General features: G+C 31.5%; 1 protein-coding gene across 2 annotated transcripts; it reads left to right on the forward strand.

Moving 5' to 3' along the window:
- Window positions 1-8,923: 8,923 nt before the first annotated feature.
- On the forward strand, window positions 8,924-13,076 carry LOC144568256 (calmodulin-binding protein 60 B-like). Of its 2 annotated transcripts, XM_078318545.1 has the most exons (10): window positions 8,924-9,208; window positions 9,298-9,355; window positions 9,468-9,517; window positions 9,751-10,250; window positions 10,563-10,717; window positions 11,404-11,526; window positions 12,044-12,158; window positions 12,324-12,406; window positions 12,505-12,568; window positions 12,696-13,076. In XM_078318545.1, exons 1-10 carry the CDS (start codon window positions 9,144-9,146, stop codon window positions 12,830-12,832), a joined length of 1,350 nt encoding a protein of 449 aa, XP_078174671.1. In that variant the 5' UTR covers window positions 8,924-9,143; the 3' UTR covers window positions 12,833-13,076. The 2 variants fall into 2 exon arrangements, with proteins under 2 accessions (XP_078174671.1, XP_078174679.1); XM_078318553.1 differs by lacking the exons at window positions 12,324-12,406; window positions 12,696-13,076 and having other exon boundaries at window positions 8,930-9,208; window positions 12,505-12,536.
- The last annotated feature ends 209 nt before the right edge of the window (window positions 13,077-13,285 follow it).

Here is a 13,285-nt window from a genome sequence, read left to right on the forward strand (position 1 = left end):
ATATTTACATATTCAATTTTATATTTTATATATTTTTTTATAAAATTTTATATTTACAAGGATCGTTACTTGAAACCATAGTAATAGTTGAGGTACCAAATTAATGCACTCGTTGTGATATTTAATGCATATTTAATGCAATGCTAGTACGGCAGTTTGAAACTGTGATTCAGATATATTTTATTTATCTGATCACTTGTATACATATTCACTTTCCCTCATAACACTTAATTAACAACAAAGTTTGACAATTCTTAAAAAAAACAAAAAAAAACTTGACACAAACAACCTATCGAATTTATTTTATTTACCATCTTAAAAAAACATTTAACTCTATTCCTGAAAAATTTCATATTTACCAGGACTGCAGTTTGAAACTGAAAAATCAATTTGCTGAATATTTATTTATCAAATAAATATATTTTATTTATGAAATAATTTACTTTTAACTTACAGTAAAAAAACCATGAAACTGAAAACGAATTAAATTAAAACACAACAAAATTCTTGAACAGAAACAATTCTGAAACACAATATTAAATCAATTTCCTGGAAAAGAAAAAAAGTATGCGGCGAGACATAGTTTTATAATTCTTTGATAACAAGCATATTTTTACAATTTTTTCTGATACAAGTATATAGTAACAGAAGCTTATTTTTAAAACTTTTTTGGGCCAACGCCTCAGCCCATCTGGTATAAATTTGGATTCATTTGTACTCGAAACAAATATACGGAAATCATCCGAAATTAGTCCTTGTTTAATAGAAGCAATTTTAAAATTATCTGGCTAATTAATTAATTGGAGGGCTTAAAAAAATTGCATTATTTTTCGTAAAAGTTATATCTCTTCTTTCATTTTAAGAATGTAGATATCCTGATTCACCGATGGCTGTGATTTAATTCGCTGGATTTAAAACGGTTAAGATAAAAAAAATTGTAATTATGATTTTAGATGATGATGTATTGACACGGAGTTTGTATTTAGTTCTACAAACACTTGCTATTCTAATTTTTACTTTACAATTTCGATTTGAACTGCTCAACATAATCTCCAAATCAAAATATACTTAGAGACCAAATTTTCTATTTTTTTAAATTATTTACTATTTTTTAGGATGATAGTTCAAATGTCTTTATTTTTTGTGGCTTCGTTATATCTTCATTTTTTTATTTTAATAACTCAAAATTTAAAAGTTAAAATAAAACCATTAGATATGATCAACATTTTTTTTTTCTATGCATATGTAAAATATTATGGCATTTAATTTGTTTTCATTGTTAACAACAACTTGTAAAAATACATTGATGTGGATAATTTCTGGATATCGATTTTTCAATTTATTGATTTACATAAAAATAAAACCGAAAAGTGGTTTTTTTATGTGCATATAAAGAAAATAACATAGATCATATCTAACGGTCTTATTTTGACATATAATTTTATAATTATTGTTATTAGAAAATTTAAAAAATAGAGAATGGAGGCACAAAAATGAAAATATTTGAACTTTTCCTCATTTATTTTAGACAAGTACAAAATCACTATTTTTCAGAAGATTCTGGACCATTAAAAAACAATGATTTGTATAAAAAAGAGTAAAAAGGTCCTAAAAATTTAAAATTCAGAAACCAAGTTAAGTGGTTTGGATCAACTGTTTGAACTTTTAAAAATAAAAATAAGAATGTAAGACATCACTAACTGACACACGAAAATAATGAAATATTTTAACACTACTCTTAGTGCATATATTGTTAAGAACGCCAAATTGTAAAATAATATTTGATTAGACAGTTGCTCAATAATTAATCAGCACAAATTGGTCTTTATAAAACCGTTGCTGTTTCTAATTAAAAATAAGTTGATAGAAGCCTTAAAAAATTAAAATAGACCTGTTGATAACGTCTACTCAAAGCAATATTCTTGACACCTGAAGAAAGAATCTGATCTGATGCTAGCTTTGTCAAAAAGCATCGAATCTTAAATCTAAAACGGTGTTTACCACTACAAGTTAAGATTTCAAACATCACCAAATTCCACCACAAATTCCTATTAATAAAACCTTCATTTTGATTAAAATAGCCTGATTGGTTCAAAAATATTGAATTCTTTTTTTTTACGAGTATGTTTCAAACTAAATTTAGACTTCTACACGTTCGATAACAGAAAACAGATGCATAAAATCAGAATTAATGATTAATGGTTGAGATTGGAAAATGATTTTGATCAGTGGCTGAGATCTTTGAAATTGATGACTCAGATTCTCTGAATAGAGTTTTGGATCCTAAAAATTTCAATGTAGTATTATAGTAGTCTTGATGAGACAAATATTGAATTCGTCTAGATAAATTAAGTAATCTATTTTATTATTATATTTATTTGTATATATAAGCTTGGAAGAGTTTGCTACTGTTCATTGAAGCGCTGTCACCTGCCCGATCGTTCGATTTAAATCCAACGGACTGCAATAAATCAAGATCTATCAGCATGACGCGTGTTCTTCGTTGCTTCATTAAACTTAATTTTGAACTAGGCCCAGCGGCCCAAAATTATTATCATTTTTCACATACCACAGTAGCTAAATACTATTATTCAAACTTCTTTCTTTTCCTCCTACGGATCACCTGACAAATTATCCAATTAAGTACAGAAATTATTGAAAAACCAGAAATATGCCCATAAATTCCAACAAAATCCCATTCAAGGTTACATTGATTTTCCCTTGTCAGTCATATTCTCATGCATCCCAGAACCTAATGTTTCAAGTTTCAACAAATTATTTATGAAGAAAAAAACCACACAAATTCCAAACAAAGTTTTGCAAATTTGGTCATCACAATTCAAATATCGTCAAGCAATATATCATTTGCTTTGTCCTGGATGAGCTTCCATGTCATCTCAACATGCCGCATCTCCGTCAAAGTACTACCTATTGCAAATCTGAGCACAAACATCCCATCCACCTTCGCATGCATCGTGAATGCCCGGTCGGCGGTCACTGGAGTTCACTGCCTTGAGAAGCCTCTGGTTAATATCCAATGCATTAATTATCTCCTTCAAATCTCGGTTTGAGACGGAAATATACCAAGGAAAACTTTCTCGGCACCACATGCAACCTTAAATCGCTTGTCCATTGACACCAATTTCTCGAATTGTACGTTTTGCTATTGCCACATCGCTTCGTATTATCGTATATGCTCCACTAGAATAACAACTAACATCCTCATAATAATATATTCTGATACGGGTTTAATTTCAATGTTTAGTACTCCTATTAATTAACTTTAGGTAACTTAGATGGAGGCACACAACTTAAATAAAACGGATCGGAGGACGTAAAAGTTTTTGTTGGATACATATAGTAATAAAAATTAGGGTCTGTCTAAATTGCTACTGGCAGAAATGCTGCCGGTAGCAAATTAGCCACAGCCTAAAAATTAAATGCCTAATCAAGTGTCAAAAGCTTTATTTATTAGTTGAAAATTACTCTCAAACTTGCTAGTATATATATAATCAAGGATGGAATTTGCACTGTTCACTGTAATTACCTATATGCCACTTTCTTTCTGCTCCGTCCGATTCAAATTTTAAGTTATTTGAGCTTGAATTAAGTTATTTCTCAACAAAATATTGCCTTTTGTATCTTTATTTGTATTTTTTACTTTTCTATTTGAAAAGTTCTATTAGGTGCGTTTGGACGCAACTTTAATAATAACAAGAACAACGTTAACTCCAACGTTAATTTCAGATTAGCGTTATTTCATTATTTGAATGGGTTAGTACGAACAACGTTAATTTCAGAAATCATTCTATTTATGTAGTGATTCAAACATAGAATAGGGGAGAAAAATGAGTTAGGCTATGGTACTTTGCAATGTGCGGATCGTTCCGTACATTGAACTTATATCTCTGTCTTCAAAGTTCAAATAGTCGATCTGTACCGCTCGCTCAACATTATTATCATATGAAAATATACTTGAAAACCAAATTTTATATTTTTTTGAAAGATTTTTAGTATTTTTGAGACAATTAAAAAATCACTTGATCTAAAATTTTTGGACCATCCGAAAGCAGTGATTTTCTACCTACAAAAAAAACGTAAACAAATTTAAAAAAATATAAAATTTGGTCTCCAAATATATTTTCATATGATAATAATGTTGAACGGTTCGGATTGACTACTTGAACTTTGAAGATGGAGATATGAATTCAATGCACGGAACGATCCAGGCATTACAAAGTACCATAGCCTCACTCGAGAAAAATAATACATTAACTCAGGAACAATGCTAACTTCATGCTATTCTTGATTTCTTGGTGATCCAAAAGCATTCTTAGTGAATCAAATCGAGCTATTAATTGTGAATTTAAGCTCCAATTTAATATAATTTAATTTAACCTTAATCAGTAGTAGTCAATTAATTGTGAATTTAAGGTCCAATTTAATTTAATTTAACCTTAATCAGTAGCAGTTCAACCCCAATTAGGCTTCAATTATCCTTGTTTTAGCACCGTTCAGTCTCCTTTTACTCAAAGAGAAATCAAATACATATAATTAAGTTAAATAATTGAGGGTTCTGTCTTTTTTTTTTTTTCTGGTCAAATTGGTAGTCAAACACTGCAAGTCCATACTTAATCTAGCACAGCAATAAAAATGTGAAATTAAGCACACCCATATTGACTTTTGAGGTTACACGTGCCAAAAATATTGGAAACAAATTTGCTGGAATTCATGGGATTTCAGAGTTAGATTTCAAGATTTCAGCAGATTTCATTTCAAAAATATTGGCTGTGCAATTTACATTACAATTTCATAGCTTAACGCCTTAACATATCTTGTCTACATTTTTTGTGACAGAAATGGGTTCAGTCGCATGAGTTTAGGTCAGGTCAAGTCAAGCCATATTTTTTTTTAAAGTGTCACATCATGTGGGCCCTGTCTCATAATGAATTAGAAGGTTTAACTGGAAGGTTTTTATTATTATATATTTTTGTTTTTATAATTATCATTATAATTTATTTTTTTTTGGGGGAGATGGGGCTAAACATAAATTCTAATACCGATTAATTTGATTTAGGATTGTAAAATGACCTCCATATTTTGATGTAAAAAATTTATATTGTTGACCTCATTCTTCAAAGAAAAACTAGTTATTGTACATTATGTATACTTTGGAGAACTCTAATATTATTGAGAATTACCTCAAAATTAATTAACCCCTATTAATTAATTTTCTGCCTTGGTCCTAGGTACAAAGGTTCTCAACTTTGATGTTAACACTTGCTAAGAATTGTGAAGTACCAATGTATTTAGTGAATTAAATTCATCTGGTTCATACAAAATGGAAACTTCTTTCATAGAAAAAAATAAAGAGGACAATTGCTGAGCAAACGCCTCCATCTCATCTTTCCAAGCTTTGTTTTTGCAAAACTAATAACAATAAAATGAGAATAACTAGGGTGTTCTTAAGCTCACAAAGTTTTTGGTGAACTTAACTTTAAAATCTGTCGGATTGGTTACAATCAATGCATCCAAACCATCAAGACTCATTTACTTCACAAGTAATGTATTTACATGTAAATTTTTAATTTTTTTGAATTAATATAGTATAAAGTTCAAGCAGTAAAAGATGATAAATAATGAATACATTAAAATTAACTTATATTTTTTTGTTTTGACCGCTTGACTTTATACTAATTTAATTCCAAAATTTATAAATGCATCATTTATGATGTAGATCGGTTTTAACTGTTTAAACCCAATTCAATAAATTTTGAAGTTAACATTCACCAGAAGACGTGGTGAAGTTAAGAATACCCTAGTTCTACTCCAATAAAATTATAAAATTTGAATAATTAAATGTACATGAGCAAGCATAAGAACTGAAATTTTTATTCATAGCGCACAAAAAAAAAATTCAAAAATCCAAGCATAATATCACTTTTTTAAAATTTTGAATCCTAATCAACCGCTGACAATCCGCTAACATTGCTAGCGGTACCATTTTTCTCTTACAAAAATAATTCATACAAATGGTACCGCCCGCAAAAATAATTCCTACATAAATGGTACCGTTGGATTAGGATTCAAGATTTTTGAAAAATTATGTTATGTTTGGATTTTTGAATTTATTTTATGTTATAAATAAAAATTTCGGGCATAAAAGCTCAAAAAATTTCGGATGAAAACAGAGCGAATTCAGAGCGGATAATGTTAATACTAAATTTGTATCCGTCATTTAATGAGCAGATACAAATATGAATACAAATAATAAATAGATGTCAAAATTTAAAACTAAATTTGTCTTAAAAGAATACATATACGATGTAAATAATTCACGAATACGGATTAAAATACGAATACAAAACGAAAAATTGTTGAATAATTTATGTTGTTCTATATTTCAATATAGTTTATATAAGCGATTTTCAGAAATTAATGTTCTTATGAATCTAGTCAAGGAGATTGGTTGGCTTGCTGCAACACAAAAGAGAATATAGGCCATCGCACAGAACATCATTTTCTTCTCCCAACCACGTGGCAGCAAATGGTTGGTTGTTGTTAAAATGGGCCCACCCATGCGCAATTTTGGTGCAGGATCGAAAGTTTTACGTGGAAGTTGCAAAAATATGAAGCGAGAATTTTTAGTCTCACATGTCAAAATGAATCCACCCACGTGGTTCATTATTTTTGTTTTTAGTCTCAAATTTTTAGTTCCAAATTTGGATCGTTGCATCAAGTGAGGGACAGAGAGAGGATGATTTGGGCCTGGAATAACCCAGTAATGTGCGTAATGCAACATTTCTTTGCATTACCGGTTGGCTTCAGAATTGAGAAAAGAAAAGCGCTCTTTTCAATATTTCTCTGCCTTTTGGTTGGAGCGGGTTTGGTTTTGGATAGATCCGAATATGTGATCCGTTTGTGCAGGAGGAAAATTATCCGAATTTGAGTCTCTTGTTCTTGTTTGAAAAATATCTGGATTCGGATTCGGACCGGATGATTTGAATATCTTTACAAGTAAAACATTTAATAAGTTTATTGTCACTAATATTGCATGATCATATATTAAAAAACCTATGAAATATTTTAGAATTTTGAATCGGCAGGGGTGCACTTACCATGCCCGTGCAGCGCATGGGCGATGCGTGCACGGGCAACATGTAACAGTCCTAACAAGCTATTTTTTTTCACAAAAAATAATTAAAAAACATCGCGAGCACATGGCTCACGTATCATACGTCCCGCATGCGACATAGACATATTACAATTTTGCATCAAATTGTAAATTGTGAAAACAAAGTTACAGATGATGATTTATGTCTGTTTGAAGTTTGGTTCACAGAAATTGTGGTGAACATACAAAACTTTTTGCTACCCACAAAAACTTATTTTTGCGACTCATAAAGCTTTTTCCAGTTTGATTTTTTCGATATTTGAATTTTATTAAACTATTTTATTAAATCCAAATATTATATAATTATCTTCATAATTATATATATCGTGTTTAGGTAGAGAAACTAATTTATCAACTATGTTACACAGGGGTGGATCTAAGGCTTAGTCAAATGTGGCTAAGCCACTATGATTTCAAAATTTTAATTATACTTATAAGAATTTAATTGGATTTTTTTTTTTAAGTTTCTATATATTCTAGCCACCTCTAATAAATGACAAGTGTTTAGTTGTAGCTTAATGGTAAAAACTCTATTTTGTGGTTGAGAGGTTTTGAGTTCAAATTCTACTCACAACAATTGTGCATTTTAATTTTCAATCACTCCTATCAAAATTTTCTAGTCCTTCCCCTGACGTCACACATATTAAATAAATCAAGGGTCTTTCTGATTCATTTCTTATTGTGTAATCTTGTGGATCTATATCATTAATTAATGAAATATGAAACTTCTTTTAATTTCATAAATTACAAGCTATACCTATATCACAATTCCTAAAGCAACGATTGACTCATGTTAGTTTCATGTCTTATGATATCATGAATATAGATCTAAGATAGGAATTGTCAATCTAATTGTTTTTCTTTATTCAGAAATAATTTAGTAATTAATTATGAGTAATTACTTAATTATATGTACACATACTTGTATTATTATTAAGAGATTTAATGCTATCATCACTCATATAAATGAGAAATATTGATATTTTTAATAATTAATATCTTTGCACACAAAAAATATATTAAGATAAAATTGAGATAAAATCTGTATAACTATCGATTGCAACGGAACTGAACTGAACTAAAGTTTTATTTTGGTTTGTTCAGTTTCTTCGGTTCAAACCGAAATATATTAATTTTTTTATTTAAAGCAATTGATTTATAATAAACCAAAGTATATTAAGAAATAAACCGGAATATTAATAAATAAACCAAAGTATATAAAACAATTGATTAAGAAATAAATTGGGGCAGTCCGGACCAAATTTATAATATATAAAAATTCGGTTTTAAAAAGCAAACCAAACCAAACCATTAAACCGAAAAAATCAAACTGTTTAGTCCAAACTAATTCAGTTTGGTTCAAAACCGACTAAACTGAACCCAATGAACACTCCTAGAAACGATTAGCCGGTCTAATTTTTTTTTATTGATATGCTAATAGATCATTAAATAGATAAATTTGAGTATTTTATATATACAAAATTTGAACTCTAATATTTTATTTATTTTTAATATATATACAAACCCTTTTTTTTTTGGAGTCTCCTTGAATTTTGGAGCTCGGGACGGTCCCCCGGGCCTGTTCTCAGATTGTGATTGAAAAAGACTCTTCGCTTGAGACCACGAATATTTATTTGCCATGTGAAAATAACAATCATCTGGTAACTACGATGCTGGTAAACGGCGGTGTTCTAGAATCTAGATTGAAAAAGACTCGTCACTTGAGAGACAGAGAGTATTGATTGGCAAAGGAATGAAATCGCTGCGATGCTCTTCTCTTCCTCTTCCTCTTCCTCTTCCTCAGTCCTCATCAGGGCTTGGGGCTTCGGCAAAAGCGAATTTCCTATACATTTCCAAATTCCAATTCGATGGCTACTCCGATCCTCTCCTGCCCCCCGCCTCTTTATAAGACCATTGTCTTCTTCACCAAACCCCAACCCCAACCCAAAGCAAGCACACAGACGTAGACATGGCAGCCATGGATCCCAACAATGACACCACCAACAGCAGCGCCAGAGGGCAGAGCACCCTTCTGTCAGTTTCACTCTCTCTCTCTCTACTGTTACTTAGTCCTTTGCCTTGTAATAATATTACTAACTTTTTCCCTTGATTACTGTTATTAGATTTTATAGGGACCATCCCATGTTTATCAGGCTTTTTGAAGACATGAGTCGGAGATGTGTAAGGATTCTTCATCTTCTTATAATTCCACAATTTCATTTTACTATATGTTTTCTTAATCTTAAATTTCATTGCACAATTTTGTAATGCCAATTTTATTTTAATTTAACAGGTTAGAGGAGTGCTTCAGGAATTGTCTCTCTCCATCAATTTACCTCCACAGTGAGCACCCGATTTTACAATTATGGCTGTCAATGATTTTACTTGAATCAACACACTGTTATTACCAACTTTAATTTTCTAAAAGTCATTTATTCACCTTTTTATTCCAACTTTCGAGGAACTAGATTATTGGTTTTCAAAGGATGCCTGTAAAAATTACCACATAATATAAGCTTTTTTCTTTTTGATTTTGTTTACTGTAAGTAATTATGAATTTCAAATATCTCTAACAGGCCGCTGCCAGATCCAAGCATCCAAGCTCGGTACAGGCTACAGTTCATCAACAAGGTGAAAAACACCACCTTCACAACCGACCTAGTGAGAGATGAGAATGAAAACCCTATAAAAGTAGCAATATACGACATGTATGGTCAGCCAATCATATCTCCTGACTGCTTTCTCTCTTCTGCCAAAGTCAGAATCACTGTACTCGATGCCGAATTTTGGAAAAACAAAGGAGTAAATTGGAGCAGAAGTGAGTTTAATCAGAGCATGTTAAGGGAAAGGGAAGGAAAGGGGCCTATTTTGATAGGTGATAGTCTTATTATTCGGCTTGAAAATGGGGTTGGTACTTTTGAAAATATTGTTTTTAATGATAATTCAAGATGGACAAAGAGCGGATTTGGGCTAGGGGTTATGGTCGAGGGTGAAGGAGAAGAGGGTTATTTAAATGGGGAAAGAGTTCAAGAGGGTGTGAGCGAATCTTTTCGGGTGAAAGACCGCCGAGGGAAAGGTAAAGGATGATTTGTTTTTTTTTTATGGTTAGTAAAGAATGATTTTCATTTTGTATTGATCATTATTCATTATAGTGTTGTTTGTACCAGGCATGGTACTAATAAGTGACGTTGCAAGTATCGTAGTCTATTCTTCAACCGTGTTTTACTGGTACAACATGTAAGGGCAGACATGAAAGTCCAATTAAATCCTAAACATAAAGATTTTAGTGCCACTACATAAGTGTTAAGTTGGTATATGTTGACACTGGAGGGTAAATTAAATCCTTGTATTTTAGATACTTGATGATTTGATGTTGTTTATTCTGTAGCTTCTCAAAAACCGGACTGGCTCAAGCTGACACACAAAGTACACAGTCTCAAGAAAGTTGGAAAAGATCGTGCTTCTCTCCTCCAACAGAAAAAGATCAAAACAGTAGAGGACTTCCTCAAATTGTATTACAATGATGAATCTGCACTTCGCGAGGTTAGAATACGCGCCTGTACTTTTATGTTACACGCAAATCTGAGAAGTGGTTCTAGTACTGGGAGATGAACAGAACCCGTACCAGTATGTAATGGTTCAAATCCAGTAATCACTTATAAGTACTTAGAGTATCTACATCCCTGAAACTATTAGAGTTTCTAATCTGACGTGGCAGTTTCTAATCCAGTTTCAGGGATGTGAGAGAGTTTCTTATTTAGAAACTATGCAGGAAAGTTTCTTATTAAGAAACTGTTTATAAACTCTATGTTGACCAAATGATTGGCTCAAATTGTTTCTCCTTTTTAATTTGTTGCTGACGTGGCTTAATATAAACTATAAAATGAGTTTCAGGGATGTGAGAGTTAGAAACTTTAAAGACCATAATTTCTAAAAAGTAGTTAACAGTTATTTAGAAATCCTTTTGAGTTTTAGGGATGTAGATGCTCTTATATTGCATAGGTACAATAAGACGAACGAGTTATATATACTACTACATATTTGTTCCAAGCTTGACTCATATTGGTAGTGCTAATGCAAATCTGGTGTCTACCACAGTGTACTGGTACTGAAACCAGGATTTAAGAGTGTGATCATTCTTTTTTGTATTTGTTTTAATAAATATTGCTTTCTGATGTCATGTATGACAATACTCATTTTCTTCTCCTCTCTCTTTCATTATCTTTTAGATACTTTGTATTAAGTCAGAATCTGACAAAGGCTGGAAATCTATGGTTAATCACGCAATGCAGTGTGCCGATAAATTTCAAGCTAAATACAGTGACTTGAACAACAGTAATCAGCCTCGGCAGGTGTCTTCATTATATCCATATTTCATTTACCAGATTTTACGATCATTTCTGGCTGATTGTATCTTGATTTTAATAACATTGTATTATTTACAAAGTGTCTTGTTTGGTTTATAATTTCATTGTATTCTTGACAAATTGACTTCACATATTTGGTTTCAGGTTTCAATGAATAATGAAGTCAACATTTTGAACCCAAATACAAACTAATTTTATTTTGAATATCCAATTAATAACAACATAAGTTTGGTGTTACCCCTGGAAGAAGTTTTGCACAGGAGAACTTCGCATCAAGATCTATTTGATAATTTGCCTTACGCTAATTGTGTATTAATTAAGCCTCAATTTTAAAAAAAACTTTCTTCAATTGACCTCAATCAATGTCACCACTTCTTTGTTATAATCCACATGTGTCATTGAACGTCAATTTAATCTAGGTTGCTTGAGTTAGCCCTAAACTGTGCAACTAAGCCTTGTTATAATCAAGCTATCTGTTAAGCAATTGTCTTTGGAAATCCAGGCTTTAGTTCATATGCCGGGAAGAACTGTGCCTCTCCAAATAAATGGTGGGCCTCGTCTTGTTGGCTCAGGCTCATCTGTACCAAATCCTTGCGAAAACAATTTATTAATTCCAGGTACTATATAATTATGTTTTATTGACCTTTGTTTTTTTTCTTTGTTTGAGAATAATTAAAATGATCAAGGTGTCCTATAGATTGACTTTTCTTGAAAAGTTTATATGTTTATCTGACTGAGCTAATAAGGTTCTTTTTGTTATTATAATATATATATGCCCGCAGCCTACATGCAACTTCTTCCAATTTGGGATTTACCTCCACTTTGTCCTGTGGAAACACAATGCACTGTTTTCGATGACAGAAACGTAAGGAAATGATTGGTTTTTTATGCTCCAGTGGAAACATAAGTGCCAACCTCAGCCCCCATTATGTGATATACTAATATGTTTGTTTATTCTTTTAGCATGCGAATAATGAGAGTGGAAATATACTGAATGGGGACTCCATGCAACTTACTAATGGTGGCGGTAAGTATTACACTTTCATCCCTTATATAAACTGATTTTTCAACAGCAATATCTCAAATTTGTAATTGCTCATGATGATTGGCCATCTGTTGATTAGTAAATAAAATTTTGCGAGTGCCTCTTGCAGGATTCCCTCAACTTGAACTTTCCAACAACTTCACCCCAACGGAACATCTGTATGCAGCAGATGCTGAATTAACTACCAATTACTTTACGCAATTTCCATTGGGAAGTGAACATTTCGATGCCATTGACACTGCGTAGTAACAGGAAGCTAAAGGCGATAGTGTTGTGTTCTAAGAAAGCGGACCAGCAGATGCAGAGTTGTTTATTTATTTATTTGTTTTATTATTCATTTATTTTGTTTGGGGGGAGGGAGGATAGTGTTGTGTATTTGATTCAGTTGTGCTTCTAAACTCTGTCTTTTGTTTGATTTTTTTGTTAATTATACTTATGTGATGTTTTTTATGGTACATATATCTCAGCTAAATTTTATTTTCACTAGAAACGTTAAACCAGAAAAATATGAGAAATAAGAACATTGTTTTGGATTCACCCATACAAAATAAAAAGAAGTCTGGTTAGTATGTTATTTCAGTTTATATATCACTAATTTCAAAACCTATAAAATGGACTTCAAATGACGAATCCACACTGTTTAAACCGGCATACTTCATTAATTGTGTTTACTTGCAAAATTTATAATTTTGCAAATTT

This window comes from Carex rostrata, chromosome 2 (assembly GCF_964058835.1).
Source record: "Carex rostrata chromosome 2, lpCarRost1.2, whole genome shotgun sequence".
Classification (NCBI taxonomy): Eukaryota; Viridiplantae; Streptophyta; class Magnoliopsida; order Poales; family Cyperaceae; genus Carex; species Carex rostrata.

Excerpts from the sequence above, each read along its gene's own strand:
- LOC144568256 (XM_078318545.1), top strand. The coding sequence starts at position 9,144 with ATGGCAGCCATGGATCCCAACAATGACACCACCAACAGCAGCGCCAGA. Across the intron at positions 9,209-9,297 it reads AGAGGGCAGAGCACCCTTCT|ATTTTATAGGGACCATCCCA; the intron begins GTCAGTTTCACT and ends TACTGTTATTAG. Across the intron at positions 12,407-12,504 it reads CTGTTTTCGATGACAGAAAC|CATGCGAATAATGAGAGTGG; the intron begins GTAAGGAAATGA and ends TTATTCTTTTAG.